At 50.4% G+C, this 21,618-nt stretch overlaps 1 protein-coding gene across 3 annotated transcripts; it reads right to left on the reverse strand.

The window, feature by feature from the left end:
- Positions 1-405: 405 nt before the first annotated feature.
- Positions 406-21,573, reverse strand: PMM2 (phosphomannomutase 2). 3 transcript variants are annotated; one of them, XM_032326673.1, is made up of 8 exons: positions 21,348-21,573; positions 16,154-16,265; positions 14,151-14,227; positions 13,247-13,338; positions 11,302-11,401; positions 11,103-11,178; positions 9,843-9,958; positions 406-999 (listed from the first exon to the last, which is right to left on the reverse strand). In XM_032326673.1, exons 1-8 carry the CDS (start codon positions 21,564-21,566, stop codon positions 838-840), a joined length of 954 nt encoding a protein of 317 aa, XP_032182564.1. In that variant the 5' UTR covers positions 21,567-21,573; the 3' UTR covers positions 406-837. The 3 variants fall into 3 exon arrangements, with proteins under 3 accessions (XP_032182564.1, XP_032182565.1, XP_032182566.1); XM_032326674.1 differs by lacking the exon at positions 406-999 and adding an exon at positions 1,363-1,880 and having other exon boundaries at positions 21,348-21,569; XM_032326675.1 differs by lacking the exon at positions 406-999 and adding an exon at positions 8,657-8,812 and having other exon boundaries at positions 21,348-21,570.
- Positions 21,574-21,618: the final 45 nt, after the last annotated feature.

The following is a 21,618-nucleotide window of genomic DNA, read 5'->3' on the forward strand; positions in this document are numbered from 1 at the left end:
CCCATGGGCAGGAAGGCGAGCCCGGAAGCACCAAATTCTGGCGCTGCGGAAACCCCGGGAACACCAGTGTCAGAAGCAATGGCCTTCAGATCTGCAAGGGCTGGGTTTTCCTTCCAGAATCTGAGAGGACAGCTCAGCTGATCGCCCACTTTACTGTTCATGTAACCGTCAAAGAAGGAAAAAGGCCTTGGGGCGCCTGGGTGGCTCAGTGGGTTAAGCCGCTGCCTTCGGCTCAGGTCATGATCCCAGGGTCCTGGGATCGAGCCCCACATCGGGCTCTCTGCTCAGCTGGGAGCCTGCTTCCTCCTCTCTCTCTCTGCCTGCCTCTCTGCCTACTTGTGATTTTTCTCTGTCAAATAAATAAATAAAATCTTAAAAAAAAAAAGAAGGAAAAAGGCCTCCGAATGAGAAACAGGAAACAATAAAATCAACTTTAATTTGCTGCTTTGCATTGTCAAAGGTCGTTACAGTATCGCTTGCAAAACCCAGCAAGGAAAGGTCCGCCTGCGTGGCTCAGTCCTGGGAACCACTGAGCAACGTCGGCCCTGCGTGTGGGCACAGACGGCCCCCGACTGGACCCCCAGCTAGGACAAGCTTGGTGGGGCCTGGGAGGCTTGTGGAGATGAAAGCACCTGGTGGGGTGGGGGTGGGGCAGCGGGCGTGCAGACACCTGTTCAGATGGGCCAGGCTTGAGCAGAGGCCGTGCTGTGGACTGGAGCGGACTGTGGGTCTGCGGGTCCTGACAAGTCCAGATTCTGAAAAGTGACCTGTGAACCGTTTCCTTGGGAAGCGCTCTTCCGTGGGCTGCCTTCCAGCAGCACGAGGACCTCGCTGAACTCAAAGCACGGAGTGAGGGTCACAGGACCACCCGTCGGACGGCGCCCACCCCTTAGGCCCAGGTCTGGGTGATGCCAGGACAGGCAGGCTGGTCCACATAAAGATCTGGAGGGCAGCCGTGCAGCTCCTCCTCTGTGAACGATCCAGCCTCTCACTTGATCCCTGAGAAAGCAGAAGGGAGGGAGGTTCTAGCATCTGGGGGCAGGGCTGCTGCGGCCCACTTGCTCCCATCCCGAGGGGCGGAGCCCCAGTGGTCTGTCCTAGGTGTAGTGAATTCAGAGCTCGCCCCCAGAACTGCAGGCCAGCTGAGGGGCAACCTTGTTGGGGTCAGTGGTCACATGGTGGCCACCTGTCTGTGGGCCATGCTGTGGTCTGCATCCCATGTGCTGCTGAACTCAGTCCTGCCTGGTGGCCACAGGGCCTTTGCTTTCAGAGTCCTCCCAGGCTGACAGCGGGCAAGAGTTTCCCCTCAGGAGGTGTTTCCAGACTTCTGTCCTGGGGAGGGATGGCTGTAAACATCTTGTCCTTTCTCATCACCAGATGCCCCCGTGCGTACTGGGGGTCCAAACATTGCCAGTTACATTGTTCACAAGACCCATGAGGAGGGAGGGTCTGGGCACATTCATTCTGTATCATTCTAGAATGATGGGGAAGTTTCCTCCAAAACCGTGTGTACCGTGATTGCACATGTGGAGGGTCTGCGACTTGGGGGTGGGGAATAAAACTGGGTTGGAGTCATTCCTTCCGGCCATTCTTGACAAGTCTGGCTGCTTCTGGACCTGGGGGTGGAGGCCATGTCGTCAAGGCCGCAGGAGGTGTCGGGAGCCTGGCACAGGCTGGGGTTCGCAGGCATGTGGGGGAGGGAGGGATCCGGAGTGTGGCCACGGTGACCCTTCCAGCCTGTCAGCAGGATGCCCTGCTCTCCCTCAGGGAAGGGGCTGTTAGGGGAACAGCTCTTCACAGATCCTGCGGGTGTCCTCAGGGGTCGTCACCGTGTGGCCCACGGTCCTCGGGTCGGTGAAGATCTCGTGGTCATTCCCGCCCTGTGAAGACAAGGGGGAGATGTGGGCGCCTTGCTTCTCCTGGGCGCAGGCGGCAGGAAACTGAGGAACTCGCCCTTTTACCAGTAGGCAGGCGGGCTTTGGTTACCTGGGCCCCCGGGAGAAGAGCAACCCGAGCCCAGGCATTACCGAGAAGGGCTTTCTCACTTTTCCTTGAACTGCAATTTAGCTTGGAACGTGTAATTACGCCTCTGAAAGCAATCACGATGCTCTTGTGAAGATCTGAGGCTTCTTTTTCTATAAAGCAAGCGTGACAGGTGACAGCAGTCCCTGCCACTGTGTTTGAACTGCGCCCCAGGCTGTTGTCACAAGGCAGCGCAGCAGGGCTGACAGCCCACCGTGGCATCTGGCTGTGACACGGCCACGCGAGCCTCTGAGCCAACAGCAGCCACTGGTGACTACCGAGTACTTGGTGGCAAGTGACCAGGGCAACAAAGGAACAGAGTTTATTTGATTCTATTTGTTTATATTTAAAGAGTTCCTGTGTTTGGCTTGCGACTGAGCCAGGCGGCCCGGGTGTAGACCCTGCCTGGACTGCGGCCGACAGGTGATCCAGCTGCTGGAAGGGGGCTACGCCGCCCCCTGGCCGCAGGTCGGCTCAGCTCATGCGGCTCTAGGCGTATGCACACATCCCTTCCCCTGGGCCACTTCCAAGAGTGGAGCGCAAGACTGCTTCTGCCAGACCTTGTATCCGGGGGGCCCTGGCCCGCCATGGGGGTCCCCGGGGGTGGGTCCTCCAGTGTGTACGGCATCCCCATCCCACCCCCCGGTCTGGGGTGAATGAAGCGGGCTTGCCGCCGTTCCCACACCCTGAGCTCCAGGAAAGCCCCTGCTTTGCTTCTCATGCAACTTCCTAGATTCTCCTCATAAGCCTGGACGGTCTAACTCAAAACATTAGTTTATAATACGATGAAAATAACTGCAGAGTAAAAATGGATTTTTCTCCTAAAGATTCTATAAGAAACATCTGACATGCCTTTAAAGGACTCACGGACACAGTAATTCTTACTGCTCTGACTTTTGCGAGAGTTACCTTGTCCCAAAGTTTAGGAGGGGCTGCTGCCGGGGCCCAAAATGCACCAGGGGAAGGAGTCAGGTCGGGGGCCACGAACTTGGAGCCACATCAGGGAAACTCCGTTCCCAGCGCTGACGGGGGCAGCTGCTGGGGTCCTGCCCTCGCCTCACAGATTTGTGCCGTCAAGTGGCTCTGGGTCGGCTCTAGGCGTCACGCCCACCGGGGGCTACCTAAGCAAGTAAATGTGAAACCAGTTCATGTGATGCTTAGAATTAAAGTCCGATTCCTCCTACAAATAGCATGGGAGGTAAAAAACCGCCACAGAGAACTTAACGATGTAGAAACAGACTTGTGAACTATCCAGAAAAACCATCCATCTATCGGGGACACATCCAGTCCCTGTCACTCACTCACTCGGGAGGGAGGAGTCTGGATTGACACAGGAGCCCAACCAGCCCAGGGAGCACGTACTACCCGCTGGGCAAAGCGAACGTCAGCGCGGAGGCCGGGAGAGGACAGGAGATGGAGGCGAGCAACCCCGTCGGGCAGAGAACGGCGGGGCAGAGAACCTCGAGGGACAAGGGAGGCACCAGTGAGCAGAGGAAGGGAGGGGACAAGCCACGTCCCAGAAGTCAGCTCAGCGGCCCCCCAGGCCAGGGACGTAAGGACTTGGGATTTTATGTCAAGCCACCGGCAAAGCTGCGACCAGGGGACACAATCAGCTTCACCTTCTGCAGGACGTGCAGGTGGGGGATGAGGCCGAGGAGCAGAAGCACAGCAAGGAGGAGGCTGCGCAGCCAGCCAGGGTTGGGGGCGGGTTGCAGACGCCGGGCCCCGGGGAACGACTCCGAAGCAGCTGCCCCGCCTGTCCCTCCCGGGAGACCTGATCCACACGGGGTGGCTCTCCCGGCTCGGTCTTGGCACCACCAGCACCACGCACCGCAGACTTTAACCTCCCCTCCTGCCAGGGCACCTGGGCTCTTCTGGGGCTCCCAGAGCTGGCACACCAGAGTCAGAGGGAGGTCGGGGGAAGCAGAAGCACAAGACGAGCTGGTGTGAGCGCCCCCCTCTAGAATCAGGCTTCAGGGAACCGCAGATTCCAAACACCAGATTTGCACAGGTCACTAGAGTCCGGGTGGGGAAGACGCTTTTCTGAGAGATGACAAAGGGAACCGAGCCGGAAGGGACACATCCATGGGCCAGGGATGGATGCCGGATGGAGGAGAGGCCTCCAGCTCAGTGCAAATGGCCCATTAATATTTAAATATTTGAGGCGAAGGGCTGAGGGTGCCACAGAAAAGCAGACGGCAGGGCTGAGTGGGGTCCAGTCTCCCCGCTACCCAGCCGTGTTTCTGCACACGCTGATGCTCAGCCGATGTGGGGGGGGTGGTGTTCACTGGACCCCGAGGATCCTGATGGAGAGCTGAGGAAGGGAACACAAATCACGTGTCCCTGGCCTGTGGGCCCTGCAGAGCAGGAAGCAGGGCCGGGCCGCTGGATTCCAAGGGGGTCTCTGCTAAGAACACCCATCTGGGGCTCAGGTCCACTCCTGCAAGTCCACTTCCACCGCATGTGGCTGCTCATCTCCGGGCAGTGTAACGGGACCGATCCAATTTCTAGGTATCAGGGTACAAAGGCCAAAGAGACAAGGGCTCTGTTTCAAAGCCCTGGGGGGGGGGGTGCTCCCTGGGCTGTGGTGACAGTCACCGTGGGAGCTGTACCAACACTTCTAAGGCCAGTACCCCTGGCCTGCAGGCCGCGACGTGAGAAGCCAAACGGATCTGAGTACGTGCTGCCCGGCTGGTATGCGCTGCTTTCTCAACGTGTGATCATTAGCTGGTGAGGAGAATATTTGATAAAAATGTATGCCCTTAGATAACTATACTGATTTTTCCTAGAAGGAAGTCAACGGTTACACTTAAAACAAACAAACAAACAAACAAACAAAAAACCAGTCTGGCCCCAGGGTCATGATGTTGTGAAAACAATCAGGTGACTCCTAGTATTTCCAGGAGTATTTCCAGGACGCGACCCAGTGCTTACAGTCTGGGGACTAACCGTCTGGTGGAAAGCAAGCTGGCTTGTGTCCTGCTGACACTCCTGGGGTGACCCTCCGGGTCTGCTCATGGGTCTGGCGTACCCCCTCGTCCCCAAAACAAGGGCTGAGCACTGGGTGACGGGACCAGGCATGGACGTGCCTCCAGGAGATGCCGATTCGTAGCCATCAGTGACCGCACCAGGGGACTCCCTGCGGGTTGGCCACACTCTAGGGGTCTGCAGTCAGGGTCTCCGTGAAGAGAACTACAGCAATGGCTGCTGCTTCTTCAGGGTTTATCCAGCCAGCCCCTTTCCCCCTGCCCTGATCTCAGGGGTGACACGACCACAGATTCTGGTGTCCAGAAGGAAGGCGGGTCAGCCGAGACCCCAACAAACACCGCACTCATGGTGTCCCCCCCGGCCCAGTGTCCTCCCACAGGGGAACTGGCAGCACCCCCTCAATTGGGTGGGGAACCTCTAACCCGGTCCAACTTCCTCCAGTCAGATCTCAGGGAGCAGCAATTTTCCTGAGGCCCCTCTGGGAGCAAGGAACACCCCTCTCTCCATGCTAACCTAAGCCTGCCACTAGCCCCCAAGACTTGGGTCTCAGATTTCACACTGACATGCACTAATAGTAGGACAGGTCTGCACAGAGGACACATTCAGTGCTCTCATCAGCCCTCAGGCATCCTGAGAGTGAGCGCAGGAGATGCCAGGCATGGCCAGGTCGCCCAGGGCAGGGTCAATGGCCAACTCCGTCCGCAGCCTGAGCAGGAACTCAAGGTTCGCCGGCTAACACGCACCGCCCACCCTATAGGCCCCCAATCTCTCAGAGGAATCTCATACTGGATGAGATTTTCTTAACTTCATTAAAAGCTGCAGACTTCATAGCCGGCTGGTTCCCTGCTGGAAGAAACAAGTCCTGCTTGCTGCCTTTCCTGAGCCGGCCTTGGGCTAGCCACCCTCCCTCTAGGACCTCCCTTTCCTCCCACCGCTTCAGAAGAATTGCGTCCCCACAGTTCAGCCCCCATAGGGGCTGACAAGTACCACGGCTCACGACACAGAGACTTGTGTGGTCAGCCTGTGGGCAACGGCAGCCAGATTGTAGGTCTTCTGGGTTTCAAAACTGCCCCTCTTCCGATAGGGACTTCCTTAAAGCTTATTTTAAAGAAAGATTTTCCTTTTGAACGTTTGTGGAAAACCAATTGTTGCATGATTTGATAGCATTTTGGAGGCGATGACGAGAGGCTTCTGGATGCTGCACGGTCACTGACCTGCACCGCCCCCGGCCCTGCGTGGAGCCCGCTGCTGCCCATCCCGCACGTCCCGCCAGGCTGCCCAAGGACCTGAGGACAGAACGTCCCAGGGTCCAGCTCAGGGTCTGACACTGAAGTGCTTTAGAAACCAAAAATTTTAGTTTTCTTCCTTTGCTCAGTTTGATACTTTAAAGCTTTATTTTTCAACAGAGAGCACATTTGTGGAGGTCAAAATTTAAAGAGAGGACAGAGTGCCAAGTGTCTCTCCCATCCTTGTCCCTAGCTCTCAGGAGGTCTGTCATCTGCCTTCTCGGATGTCCCTTCACATTCCCTTTATGCACTTATGAGCACCGTGAAGAGAGCACCTCGTTAGACAAAAGCGGCGCCTGTTACTTGTACCGTTCTGCATCCTACGTGGCTCGCCTGATAGAACATCCCAGAGATCGGTCTGCATCCGTGGTTCGTACAGCCACGGAGCATTCTGCCGTGTGCACCAACTGCCTTGTGCGTGGTCAGTCACCTCCTGCAACAGTGCCCCCCAGTCCTGCTACTCTGCGTGTGCCCGTCCCAAGCACAGAAGCGGACAGAGAACTCAATCACCCAAAAGGATCTGCTGAGTCAAAGTCAATCAGCTGTCGATGTTCATGACCGTTAGAATGTTTTCATGTTCCAACCGCCTGAAAGCCAGGAAGCGTTAAGCCAGCAGAAACTGTCTAGCCTGGGAATATGGGAAGGCTGGGGGTGGGCGGAGTCAGGTGGGGCAGTCTCCCCGCCACCTCCCTCCCTGCCCCGAAGCCATGCAAAGCAGTGTGGGGTGCCTCTCTGTGCCCTGGCCAACCCTTTCCCTGCACCAAACCAAGGCACTCCAGGTTGGGCCTGAAGCCTTGAGGCTATACTCACAGCTGGGTTTTAACAGACCCTGGTTGTTGTGGCTGATGGGCAGGATGGGGAGGCGGTAGGGACCGACAGTCAGTCCAGGACTGCCAAGCATTTAGAAAAGCAACGGCCAATGTCTAGTTTCTTCACTCTGCTCTCTGAGGGTGTTCCAAGCAGGGAATGGGGGAGGGGCTCCATGTAACATCAGATCCCTCCAGATGGAGGCGGCTGCTAGGGCTGGAGAGGCTGCCAGGCAGGCCTCTAAGCCTGTGGTGCTTGGCAAGGAAATAGCTTTTTTTTTTTTTTTTTTTTTTAAATTAAGTAGGCTCCACGTCCACTATGCAGCCCAACATGGGGCTCGAACTCATGACCCTGAGATCAAGACCCAAGTTGAGATCAAGAGTCAGATACTTAACCGAATAAGCCACCCAGGAACCCCTGGGAAATGGCTTTTTTACTGACAGTTCTCAGCTCAAGTGCTGTTTCCCTGGAAACCAGCAAAAACATCTGCCTTGATGCGAAGGAAGGAAACAGCTTTCAAAATCTATCACAGAATATGAGAAGTTTAAAGCTAGCGTTTGGATGGCTCTATGCCTGTTAAAGGTTTAGATGGTTGGACCGTTACTTCCCATTTCCAGGAAACCACCGACCAACAGCAGCGTCAGAGGGCAGAGATCGGTCACCACGGTGTCAACAACCACAGTCCCAGGGCCTCTGCTGGGAAAACGGGTCATCCAGCCCCTGAAAACCTCATTTTCAAAGAAATTCACTAACATGGGTAAATAAAATAGGTACGAGAACAAAGCAGAAAATCCAAGAGTGAACACGCAGGGTCCACTTTGGGGGTCGCGGACGCCCAGAGAAAAGACTGGGAGGCGCATCAGCTGTGACCACATGTGACTTACACTTTCTCCCATGCTCTACAGTGAATGTTAATTACGAATCAGGAAAAAATCTTCCGTAAGAAGTATCCGCCTTTAAAAAGTAGGTGAAACCAAAAACCAAACAAACAGAATCGATGTGCTCGAGTTCCCAGATGGAGAATTCCCAAAAGCAGGCATTCTTTGCTAATCTCAAGAACCACATTCCGTTCTGCAAAGTCCCCAGTGAGGCTTCTGGGGGCTCTTTGCACAAAGCAAGAGTGTCATCACGGACAAAAACCTGGCTTCACCTGTCTCAGCAGCTCTCCTCCCGGCCTAGCTGAGCGGGCAGGGGGCCGGAAGGGCTGCGGAGGCGCCCGGCCAGCCGGAAGATCCTGCGTGTGACTGCGTGAGCTCGCTTTCTCCAAAGACATCAAAGTCTGATGCAAAAGCATTTCTGCAGCCAAAGAATTTCACCAAATGGACGCGGTTGCAAACCACTTCTCTCTGTCGTTAAGAACGAGGCTAAAGGACACGCCTCCAGAAAAGCAGCAGCATGCTGTCCGGGAACCAGAAGAGAATGTTCCCCACTGCGACGGAGGGACGGCCTGCTGGACTGGGAAGCCTGCGTGCTTAGAGACAAGGTAGTTTGTTCTGGTGCCACCAGTTCGGCCACGGGCTGTATGACCCTGGGCAAGTCACTTACCCTTTCCGTTTTTTTTTTTTTAAAGATTTATTAATTTGAGAGAGAGAAAGAGAAAGAAACAACGCGAACATGGGAAGTACAGAGGGAGGAGACAAGCAGACTGCCTACTGAATGGGGAGTCTGCCGCCAGGCTTGATCCCAGGACCCCAAGATCACACCCTGAGCTGAAATCAAGAGTCGGATATTTAACGACTGAGCCACCCATGTACCCCGAGTCCTGGTTTTATCCTTTAGAAGGATGGACATGAGCCTATATTGATCAGAAGTCTCTTTAATGCTAGAAGACCTTATGTGGGGACCTTGCTGATAGGCAGGTAGGTCCACCCCAGAAAAACCTTAGCAAAATGGCAAGTACTCTGCAGTGGATCACAGACCAGACACTAAGCAAACTCTGAATGTCCAGGGCATAGCTGCTGGGTGCAGGATGGCCACGAAGCTCGAACCAGGACCTCTGATGCCAAGATAATTCCCATCACCGGGCGGCACGTGAAGGGAAGTGGGCGGAGGGGCCCAGGGGCGACAGGAATTTAAAGGAAGGGGCCTGGGCAGTGAGTGGCTGGTGCCCAGCCTCCTCTCAGGGCCCCACCTGTCCCAAGAAGAGCCCCGTCCTGCTGCCACAGTGGCCTGGGGAAATCCCTCCTCTGCAATCCTCCTCCTGGTGCTGGCCTTCGACACGGCTCTACTCTCAGCCCCGATTTAGACTCAGTCCAGCACCTGTCCATCAGGGACAGCTCCCCAAACCCTGTGTGTGCGATGCGCACTGCTAACACAGTCCCTGATGCGGTCTCTTGAATTTGAGACCCGTGAGATTCCCCGTCTTCCTACCATTTAGGATGCCTTGTGCCCAGCTCATAAAGAATGTCCCTGGGGGAAAACCACAGTGGAAAAATGACCTAAAAATGGCCAAGGGCGTGGAAGTGGACAAAGGACTGGACAGCGGCACTGGGGCAGGTGTTCTGGAAGGCTGCAAAGTGAGCCTCGAAAGGACTCCATGACCGTCCCCACTGAGGGGTCTGGTGTCCGAGCACAAAGGGAGGGAGGCTGATTCGTTCCTCTCAGGGGAAAGCAGCCCCTGCTCCGTGTGAGCTGGGCCAGTGCGTGCTGCGTGGCGGAGCGGAAAAGGCCCACATGTCCATGTCCCCTTTTCCAGCCTGAACCAAACAGTCCAATTCCAAAATACGCTCCCGTACTTACGGGCATGGTTTTGTCCCCGAAGAAATAGATGGTCTTATAGCCGTCATTTTCCACGTGTCTCAGGCAGTACCGCTTGTCCCAGCCATCAGGAAAGACATCGATGCTGATCTGGCCTCCTGCCGAGAGGGGGAAGACACAGAAGCTAGAGGCGGGAAAGAGGGGCATGTGGCTGAACCCAACGCGCGGTCTACTCATTAGCAACCGGAGGGCTGAGGTCGGTTTTTAATACCCTGGTTTGCTATTTATGCTATTTTAGGGACCGGTTCTAGAAATTCATGGGACGTTGCTTTTTTCCAACATTATTTCACCCAAAATTGAAAAGCAAGACAGATTGCTAGCTCAGAATGAGGAATGCGTTCGTGTTCAAGTGCTGCGCCAAAGACATGGGTCTAAAGGAAGCAGTGGAAAATCCGGTAACAGCTTCAACCAGCTGGGCCACCCCGAGCTTTAGTATGCTCTGGCTCTTGGGGGCGAAGCCCAGAGCTGGCTGTGTGCGGTGCATCTCGCAGGAGAGAGGAAAAGCAGGTGCAAAGTGATTGTTGGGGACCTTTCAGGTGCAATAAACCCTTGGAAAGCTTTGTCGGGGAGACGTTCACCTTGTGGTTCAAGAACACTTGAACATCTACCTGCTCTAGCAGATGTAATCTCTTTATAATTCGAGTTTTCCTACAACTGTACGCTCAGGGTAGGTGGTAAAACAAGAGGGCTCTACGTAAGGACCCATCAGCGCTGACGGAAGTGCGTTTGCTTCAAGCATCTCACAAGTGTATTCTACGAAAAACCAAGGCCGGCCAAGACACCAGCGCTGTGGGAAGAACTCTGTCCGACACAGGAAATGTTCGCTCGCATGCTGGTCCGCCACTGCAGACACAACCTCTGTGGGCTTAGACAAGACCCCTTTTCCTCCAGGGCCTGTTTCTTGATTTGTAACACATACCCAACTGGTTGCTACGGATCCCTGCTGCTCACGCATGATGAGATTTCAAATCTGTTCTGCTGAGCGCTACTCTGGGCCAGGAAGAGAGGTACCGGGGCAGGGCGGTGGGGGTGGGGGGGAAACCTGCCAGGTGAGACTTTAGAACCAAACCCAGAGGCCAGGGAGAGTCTCCATGAGGGCTGACCACACAGGAGTGCTCGCCCCTACACCCCTCTGGCCCACCTTCACACTAGGCACAGCCCCAATCCAAGAGCTCACTGGCCCCCGCAACCCCACTTAGTAGGTGGTTACCGAAGCCGGAAGCCAGCCCGAGTGCACCGTACCTATGGAGAACGTGACGCCTTTGCCTGCAAACTCTTTCTGCAGGTCTGCTACAAACTTCTGTCTGATGTTTTCTTTCTGAGAAAAATAAGGAGATACCGATTGTCTAGCGCATGTCAGTGCAGAAGGCACCCTTCAGCCACAGGCCATGAGGCTGCACATCTTCACGCCCGAGACCCAGGCTGTGTCGGAGGGACTCACTTTATCGAGTTCGTGAAACTCAATGCGTTCTTCTTGACTGCAGCTTCTCCCAATTGGGGACACGTTCAACATCCCGTTTCGGAACTCAATGAAAGTACCCCTGGAGAGGAGAGGGGACGAGCCCCGGAGAGACATTATTTACGTGGACGACTTTACAGATGGGTAAGCAGGCTCAAATTTCCAGAAGGACGGGGCTGGTAGGATCAACACTTCACTGGGCTGGGCTCAGCCACAGGGTAGCCTTGGGCCACAGGCAGCTAATCTGAACTGAGATTAGATTTCAAAGATAGAGCATGAAAAAGGAATGTCACCCTCATTCGAAATGCTCTCTGTTGACTATGTGTTAAAACGACTATGTTTTGGCTACACTGAATTAAATAAAATATGATTAAAATTAATTTTGTTTTTGTTTTTTTTTAATGCAGCTACAGAAAACTTAAAATTGCCCATGTGGCCCACATTATTTCTGTTGGACAGTGAATTTTATTGTCAATAAAGAGCTATGAGGGGTGCCTGGGTGGCTCAGTTGGTTGGGCGTCTGCCTTTGGCTTAAGTCATGATCGCAGAGTCCTGGGATGGAGCTCTACGTTGGGTTCCCTGTTCACTGGGGAGTCTGCTTCTCCTCCCTTTGCCTGTCTGCCTACTTATGCTCTCTCTCTCTGTCAAATTAAAATAATAATAATAAAAAGAGCTATGAAAATGATTACCATCTCTCAAGTTCCCTGAGGAATCTGAAAATTCATGCGCCTGACATTTTTGCTAATGACCTTTTGAACCCACCGGTCTGACCACACAAAGCTATGGGAAAAGGCTCTGAGGGCTGCTTGGTGAGCCTCCGTCATTCCAACGAAACACAGCTGCTGTGGCTAGCTGCTACTAAATGGTTGCTCTGATCGCAGAACGTGAGAACAGCTTAACACTTTTTTTAGTTACTCTGAATAAAGATTAAAAAAAAAACACACACATACAACATTTTCCCCCACGGTGTTTCCAGTTTGAATCTCAAAACAGTTTCTTAAAAGCTCAAATAACTGTGAGCTATTCATCCTTACAATGCAATTTAAGGGTTCTGTGACGATGTGCCGGAAGTATCTTCTAGTTCTAAATGCTGATGACTATGAAGTTCTAGAACCTCTTCCCTGGGTCCTTTCTGTCTTCTGCACATAGCCCTGATCTTGAGCCATCAGCCACCTGTAAATACCAGGGACATAGGCCCATTGTTGAGCTGAGGGTCTGCTTCAAGGCCAACACAGCATCCTGCTGCCTGAATTCACGGTGGGGATCTCATGCTAACTTGAAATTACAGATCTTCAGAGAACACCGAAGCCAGAGATGATGGTATTTTACTATATGAAGTCAAACTTTCAAATGACAGCAATTAATGCAGATTTATGTCATACCGTGGGCTGAGTAAGCAGGGCTGTGTGTGGGCTCTGGCCTGGGTTTCCGGGGTGTGTCCCAGGTGGCTTCCGGATCTGGGGCTGAAGCTGCTTTCCACACTGCTCTTACAGGCCTCCTCCCGGGCCCACAGTCTTAGCAAGCCTCTTAGTTTCCGCTTCCCATCATGTGGAAATGCTGTCGTTTATGGATTCATTCTTCCACTAGAAGGTTTCCAATAATGTCTTACTAACTAAGCACAGGGCCCGGGACTAAAGTCAGCACCAACCCAGCCAGTGCGACTCCTCCCCGTGCCAGCACAGCCTCTGCTGAAAGCAAATCTACCTTTTCTTTCTTTCTTTCTTTTTTTTTTTTTTAAAGATTTATTTATTTATTTGACAGAGATCACTAGTAGGCTGAGAGGCAGGCAGGGGGCGGGGGGTGGGGAGCAGGCTCTCTGCTGACAGAGAGTCCGATGCGGGGCTGGATCCCAGGACCCTGAGCTCATGACCTGAGCCGAAGGCAGAGGCTTAACCCACTGAGCCACCCAGGTGCCCCCCAAACCCACCTTTTCTTCGGGAGTTTAATTCTTGCGATGTAGCTCAGACAGTAGTTGATTAGATCTTGGATTAGGGCCTCGCCCAGGTGACCTTGAATACTCTGGATAAAGAAAACACTGGGGTTACTTGAATGGGGGGGCATTTTTGAAATAACTTTACAGCACACCCGGGGCTTCAGCCACTACTGGCGAGGGTGACTAGGCTGACGTGGCCAGCGCGACACGCCCGGCTACCTTTTTCCTTCTCTCCCTGCGTGAAAACATAAGGCAAACCACAAAGGGCTTTAGTTAAAGCATTTCCTGCTTCATGACTCAAGATTTTTGTACAAATTATCTTTCGAATGCTTCATGGAAGGCCCAAAGAGTTTATTACTGCTGCTTTTATTCAATGAAAATATCTACGGACGCTGACAAAGTATCTTTGTTCCACTCGGGCTTTCTCATATGTCTGAGTGGAAGGATCTTGTTACTAGCAACAGCTACACAGTACCTCTTAAAAATGCTTGTAGCGAGGCAGCCTGCCCCCGTTTCTGCTAGTGCGACAGAAATATCAGATAAAGTATCCTTAAAAAAACAATGCTGAAATTTAGTTAACCATTTGGAATATGTGATAGTCACAGGGCTCGACACTCAAGACGTAGAAAAGAATACAGGGTAGATAGAGGTTCACTCCTTCCCCGGCTCCTCACCTCCCGGACACACCTCCCCAGAAGCATCCAGGGTCAAATAGCTTTTTGGAAAGCATTTTAATAATATTACTATATTTAATAATATTACTACATTTAATAATATTACTAATAATATATATTACTATAGTATATATTATTATTTATTTTATTTTATTATTAATATTAATATTATTATAGTATAGTATAATAATAGTATATAGTGGTCTGGATACTCTAAAACCTACCTGTTTACACAAGAGTTTCCCATCTTTGTATGCAACCAGGCCATTTTCTGGAAACACATAATCGTATTTTTCAACCACTGGAACCAAAACAAGAGAAAAGTCAGTGTGCAAGGAACTGAAGCTGGTTTCTCTTTCTTGATTAACATGTCTCACGGATAAAACAGGGAAACTCCAGTAAGGACTGTAAAAGGGTATCTCGCCTTAACAGGTTCCGAAGGTGGGGAAAAATGCCTTAAAAAAAAGCCTCTAATTACAAATGTACAAGATGGTGGCCAGGCTGGTGTTCAGAGACCTGGTGGCGGGTCCTCTCATGTCTCTGCCTTCAGCCCCCTCTACCTGGAGAGGAAGATGTGAGCCAAGAATGACCCCCAAGCCTCCCTGAGGACCCACATCACCAGGGCAGTGATGAAAATGTGCAGATTCCCAGGCTCTGCTCTCAGGCCTTCTGAATCAGAACATGCAGGACCAGGCTAAAGATCAGAATTTAAAAATAAATAAATGAAAATATATATTTTTAAAAGGTCTTTAGGTGATTCTTATATTATAGCAGCCAGATATGGAGACCATTCATACAATACTAAATGGGTTCCCAAACTTTAGTTGCTTATTAAAATGCAGACTCCCAGGTGCCCTGTGTTGGGTGGGGCCCTCACATCTGTATTTTCACAGGTTCCCCAGTGATTCTGATACAGCTGGGTCTTCAACTTTCTTCTAGCTTGTGAAGGTTCTGAGTCTGTTGTCTGGACTCACACTCTTTGAAATCTACAGACAGTGCCCTACCCTAACATAATGCCTCTCTGAGCCTGTGGTTAAAAATATGGCCAGAGGCAGAAAGGGCCATCAGGGCTGGGTAACAGGATTTCCGGGGCTTAATGTGCCCCATTATGTTGTTTCTAGTGTTTCTAAGTAGAGCATCTATGAGAAAAATGGAAGTGTAAGCAGAACAGAGAGCTTTAGAGAGAATGCATAGATTATGCTCATCCAATACACTAATCCAATAAAGACAGCCTACACCGATTTGGATTGTAGGATACTACAGTCAAAACCCTGGTTCTCCACTGGGGGTGACACTGCCCCCCACAGGGTATTTGGCAATGTCTAGAGACATTTTTGGATGCCACACTGGGCACGGAGGTGCTCCTGGCATCCCGTGGGTGGAGGCCACAGGGGTGCTGCTCAACATCCTACAGTGTGCACAGGGCAGCCCCCGACAATGGAGAATGATCTGGCCCAAAATGTCAACAGTGTCCCAAAGAACGATCATCTCAACCATCTCTCCACAATCTAGTTCTTAGAGGTCAGGCACTCTAGAGGCCCTGGGGCTACAAGATGAGTAATGCAGAGTCAGAGTCTTCCAGAAAAAACAGACGGTTTGCAACATGCAGTGTGTGTCCTGCTGGCAAGGCTGTGCATCACAATCTCCTGGGGCACAGGTTGGGGGGGAGCTGCTAAAATATGATTCCCAGGCCCCAGAGACCTCAGGATCTCCAGTGAAGGGGCCAATAAGAACCCCTGGCTTCCTGGGGCCTGCGCTGGAAGTTCTGGTTCACCAGGTAGGGTTGAGAGCCTGGGTGTCCCATGATTAGGGAACTCTGGGAAACATGTGTTAGAGCAACGGAGAGGAGGCCCCCAGACCTGGAAGGCATCTGAACACCTGGGTGAGAAGGACAGTCAGGAGATGGGGACTGAACTGAGCTCAGAGAGTGGACGGGGACAAGGCAAAGCATTTCAGGCAGTGACACACACACTCAAACTTCTGGGTGACCCCACCCATGTATCTGGGAACTGAGTGGTCCACCACCAATTCCAGAAATTTATTTATAACATTAAGAACAGAGGAAAGAGAAAGCAGAGAGAATGTTTGTCCAAACAAGGCAGCAGGAAGCCTGCCACACAGGGAGGAGGGCTCGAGGCTGCCTAAAACACTTCATGGCCACAGGTCCCAATGTCCTCATAGAAGCTGCCATTAACCAAACGTAACTTACCAAACAAATGTAACTTACCATCCTTTCCCAGCTGCTCCTGCACTTTCTCAAAGTCTGACCCACCTACCACACCAATTTTGATCTTCTGCCTCAAGTTTTGTAGAAAGCCATCCATTTCTTTGGTAATTTTCTACATTTCAAAAAGGAAAATAAAAAGTCATGAGCCGTAGAATAGCCGTAGAAACTCAAAGAGTGATACAACCCTGACTTCCATATATGCCAGTTCAGGCTCTGGGTCTGTAGTGAGTCCAAATGTTTTAGTTGTGATTTGGGGAAATCAACTTTTTACCAGAAAAAATTTTACTTATTCTTACCTAGCTTAAAACACACAAGCAATATATTAACAGCTGCTGTGTGCTGTTCTAGCTCTACTGCTCTGCATTCACATACTTGCCTACATATGCAAAAATAAGGAGGTCTTATTTTCTGACACACAAGTGAACTAATTCTAGGTCTTGTGCAGTGACATGTGTTTTTAGCAGTGAGTTGGGATGACTGTTCCGTGTCGATACACAAAGATCTAGAACATTCCTTTCGAATGCTACAGTGTACTCCACTTACGGGTTTAAGTTGCTATTTTAGAACAAAATATGATAAGATTACAGAGGACATTCAGAATTGATTTGTTATAATAATACAAAACCAAAAATAAATAAGTACAACAGCAAGAGCACAAGGATTTTTTTAGTTTCTCCTAAAAGAAAAGCTCTTATGTATCAACAGTGGTCTCAATGGTGTAATTTTTTGCTAGTTGAAGTCTGAATTGTGGACTAATTAAATAGAAGTTATGAACATGAAAAAAATATTCCTGCATTAAGACAAATCACAATTCATTTTTTAAAAGTTATTTTGTTACTTTTATTTATTTATTTATTTATTTATTTATTTAAAAGATTTTATTTATTTATTTGACAGACAGAGATCACAAGTAGGCAGAGAGGCAGGCAGAGAGAGAGAGAGGGAAGCAGGCTCCCCGCTGAGCAGAGAGCCTAAGGCGGGGCTCGATCCCAGGACCCTGAGATCATGACCTGAGCCGAAGGCAGCGGCTTAACCCACTGAGCCACCCAGGTGCCCCTATTTTGTTACTTTTAGTAATCTGAATGGTATATTCACATGGGGTATCTATTTTCTAATTTTTTATTTTTTATTTTTATTTTTGAGAGAGAGAATCTTAAGCAGGTTCCATGCCCAGTGTGGAGCCTGATGAGGGACTTGATCTCACAACCCTGAGATCATGGCCTGACTGAAATCAAGAGTAGGACACTTAACCAACTAAGCTGCCCAGGGACCCCTAACGTATTATTATTTTTTAAGTAAACTCTATTCCCAATGTGGGATTTGAACTCATGACCCCGGGATCAAGAGTGGCATGTTCCACTGACTGAGCCAGCCTGGAGGCCCTCACACTGGGTATCTTTAGAAATGAAGATAGCAGAAATTAAAAACAAAAACAAAAAACCAACTTCAATACAAAAACATCTAGAGTTCAATCTCCTCTTTTTCTTTTCTTTTCTTTCTTTTTTTTAAAAGATTTTATTTATTTGACAGAAAGAGTGATCACAAGCAGGCAGAAAGAGCGGGGGAAGCAGGCTCCCTGTTGAGCAGAGAGCCCGATGCGGGGCTCGATCCCAGGACCCCGAGACCATAACCTGAGCCGAAGGCAGAGGCTTAACCCACTGAACCACCCAGGCACTCAAATCTTTTCTTTTTTCTTAAAACAACAACATTTTAGAGAAATATACACCCAGGATTAATAAAATTGTACAGAAGGGCTTATAACAGAACACACAGTTTTTTACACCTTCTGTGGAATCTCAACTTAGCAGACAAAATTTAGAAGTGCCGTGGCAGCCTCTACAAATCAATGACTATGAAAATGGGTCCTGGAGCCCTCCAAGTGGCTTACTTCCACCTGACGTCAGGGTGGCAGGAAGTGGAGAAGATTCCCTAGATTGCAAAATATTAAAAATGCAATACTTCTGTCTTCAAGCAGAACCCAAAGCTGCAATTTCTTTTTTCTTAACCCTAGTGCACAATGATGAGCTCCGTGGTACTGTGGCCATCAGGTGTGTCTGCAGTGTATGTGTGTGTGTGTGTGTGTGTGTGTGTGTGTTAGAAGGCCCCTTCTCACTTCTGAGGGGCAGCAAATACTTTTTTGACAGGAAGTAAGATCCAGCTCCTTGTGAGCATAACAGAGCATCTAAACTACCCACGGTAGGAGAGGTTGTTGGAGCAAAATAATCACAGACCAAAGTAGTTGTGATGTTCCCAAATAATTCTGTGTTGCTAATCACAAGGGGTTCTTTATAAGTCCTCCTGGGTAAAAATAAAACACAGAAAGATCCAAAAGCTTGAAATTGAGGTCAAAGCAGGATAAAAATTCACCTTCTGAAAAAACCAACTACAAAAGACTTCTTTTGGGACAACAGAGGAAAACTGACAGAGCAAGTAAGAATCAGCAGAATAGGCGCCTGGGCCAGCATTAACTCGCTGCCAGGTTCCGCGAGGTACGACTGCCACGCAGCCACATCCATTCACTTGCGTACTGTCTGTGACGCAACCACACAGCCGAGTAGTTCTGACAGACACCACATGGCTGGCAGAGCCTCAACTCTTTACTATCTGTCTTTTTACAGAAAAATATGTGCTGACTTCTGAGCTGGGGCATTAAATAATAGGAGGGAACTGGTGACACGTTTCGTAGGTGATGATGGCACTATGGTCACCACAGATGTCCTCAAGAGATCCAGGCTCAAATATTTAGGGGTGAATTACCATGATGACTGTGGCTTCGGAAGTGGCACATCAAAGAATAAAAGTGTAGAAAAGTTAATGTCAGTCATCGCTGATTTTAAGTGGCCGAGATATGGCTATTCTGTATAGTAGTTTCGCAGTAATTCTGTACGTTTTAATTTCTTTTTTGGATTTCGATTTTATTTTTTTAAGGTTTAAAAGTAACATGCACCTAACATGCAGCTAGAATTTATAGCTCTGAGATCTAGAGTCATATGCTCTAGCGACAGAGCCAGCCAGGTGCCCCCGTATGTTTGAATTTTTTATGACATAAAGCCGGAAAACAATTTAGTCAGGTTTAGGGCCCCCTTCTTTTGTTCTAAGTCTCAACTGTTTTTAGATGGAATAACCTTTCTTAGGAAAGTACTCAGCACAAGAAAATTCTACTAAAATAGTGGTATGTGCGGAGCTCCAGACTCCGTTCTAATTAGATTTTATCTGCTTATATCATCTCGTGTGTCAGCAGCTGCAAGATAACCCATTCTTCTGCTTCTGGACTGTAATATGCTTATCACTGTTTGGGAACGCATGTTTTGAGGGAGGGAAGGTACTGTATTATTCTATAATGATTAGATCTCTTGCTAAAATATTTTCATTTTTTACCTGGAACACCTGACACCCAGAAACAATTTTCTTTTGTTAGACTATTTTTTTTTTCAGTGTTAAAATTACCAGTTTGCTGCAAAGAATATCATGTTTCAAATGTCTATTACAGGAATACACTGTGACTCAGTGAATTACAGGAATACACTGTGAGTTTCTTTGCTATTTCATACTTCATAGTCATCTATCCAGATTCCTTCTGGAAGGCAGAAGCACCTTCCGGAATGGCATAACCAGCAGCCAGAACAGCTTCCATCTTGGAGCGGTGGCAGGAAATGGCAAACTTAGCAAATGACAATGCCCTGCAGCCCAGACACTTGTACCAGATTTGCTGTGAGAAACAGAGGTCATGGTTTCACTGAGTCTCAGTTTCCTTATGTTTAAAAGGGTAAAAGAGGGGTCCCTGGGTGGCTCAGTGGGTTAAGCCTCTGCCTTCAGCTCAGGTCATGATCTCAGAGTCCTGGGATCAAGCCCTGCATCGGGCTCTCTGCTCAGCAGGGAGCCTGCTTCTCTCTATCTGCCTGCTTGTGATCTCTGTCTGTCAAATAAATAAAACCTTAAAAAAAAAAAGGGTAAAAGAAATTATCCTACATGGTAGGAAAGAGGGGAAAAGGTTGAGAAGGTCCAGTGATATGCAAAAAGGTATGGAATGTGAACCCTAGACCATCACAGCCCATGGGCCAAACGGAGCAGCTGGTTGTTTTTGTAACAAGTAAATAAAGCTTTATTAGAATACAGCCATGCTGTGTCTACCTAAGGTCCTATGGCGGCTTTTGCATTACATCTGAGTAGTTACTACAGACCATGTGGTTGGCAGAGAGAAAAAAATTTTTGCTATCTGGGCCTTTACAAACAATGAGTTGCTGACTTTGGCTCCAGACAGCCAAGAGCTTTTCTAACAGTCCAGAAGTGTGTTTTGGTCACCGAATCTGGGTCACAAAGGGCCTCTGAAGAACTTGCCATTGAGTTTCATCCCTAGATGCACCCAATCTGTGGCTCAGAAAGGCAAAATGATGTCACACGCATGTAATGTGGCCATCTGGAGCACACCACTGCCATCCTCCGGCCAAAATTAAGAAGGCAGGGATAGAAAGTGAAGGTAGGAAGGTTAGTTGGGTCCCGGCTCAAGTTTGAATGGCTGTGGTTCAAGGACCAGTCCCTGCAAGCGGGGAGGTCAGCGTCAGCTTCTCCACAAATCCTGATCTTAACAGAAACCTCACGATCAAGCCTGCAGCAGCAACATCTACAAGTGGGAAGCAAGCTTCCAAGAGTTCAAGGGGGGGGCTCGCAGCAGGCAGTCTGAAAAAAATCTAGGTCTCTCTGCTCACTCCCGCTGGAGAAGGGGGTGGAGAAAAGGGGGTGGTTGGCAGCGGCTAATATTTACTGTCTCCTGCTGAGCACGGCCCACCCTACCCAAAATATTTTTACGAATTTATTCGATTTCATTCGACCCTCACAAACACCATATGGAACTGGGAAGGTCCCCACTGAAAGCCGTGGAGGCTGAGACTGAGATTAAGTGACTTGCTCAAGGTCAGACAGCTCTCAAGAGGGTACAGAGGAGACTCTTTTAGGTCTGCTTGACCTGGACACCTGTGTTTTTCATATTAGGGCACAAGGTGCAGTTCGCAGGCGACAGGACTGAGGCGCGCTCACGGCTGGCAAGAGAGCTGAGCTGGGCTTCAAATCCAGCGCAGGCGGTGAAAATCCCGAACCGCGTTTTCCAATAAGTTTTTCGCTTTTCGGCCCCGCCCCATCTCTCCGAGCACCCTGAGGGTCTGCGCCCGCCGCTGCCACCCCGCCGGACGCCGCCTACCTGTCGCGGGGCCGTCAGCGTCCCGTCCACGTCGAAGAGGCACAGCGCTGGGCCGGACGCCGCCATGTCGCCGGTTTCCATCCACTCGGGATGGGACTCGTTGGCAACCAGGAACTCGGCCCAGAACTTCCGGGTTCGCCCCCACCCCCCCCCCACCCAGCCCCCGTACCGCAGGGCACGCTGGGGGGAGGAGCATTCCCTCCACGGTGCCAGGGACATGCGTCGGATATTCTTTCGGAACCACAAATCCCAGGATGCAATACGCCGACAC

Source organism: Mustela erminea, chromosome 20, assembly GCF_009829155.1.
Source record: "Mustela erminea isolate mMusErm1 chromosome 20, mMusErm1.Pri, whole genome shotgun sequence".
NCBI lineage: Eukaryota > Metazoa > Chordata > Mammalia > Carnivora > Mustelidae > Mustela > Mustela erminea.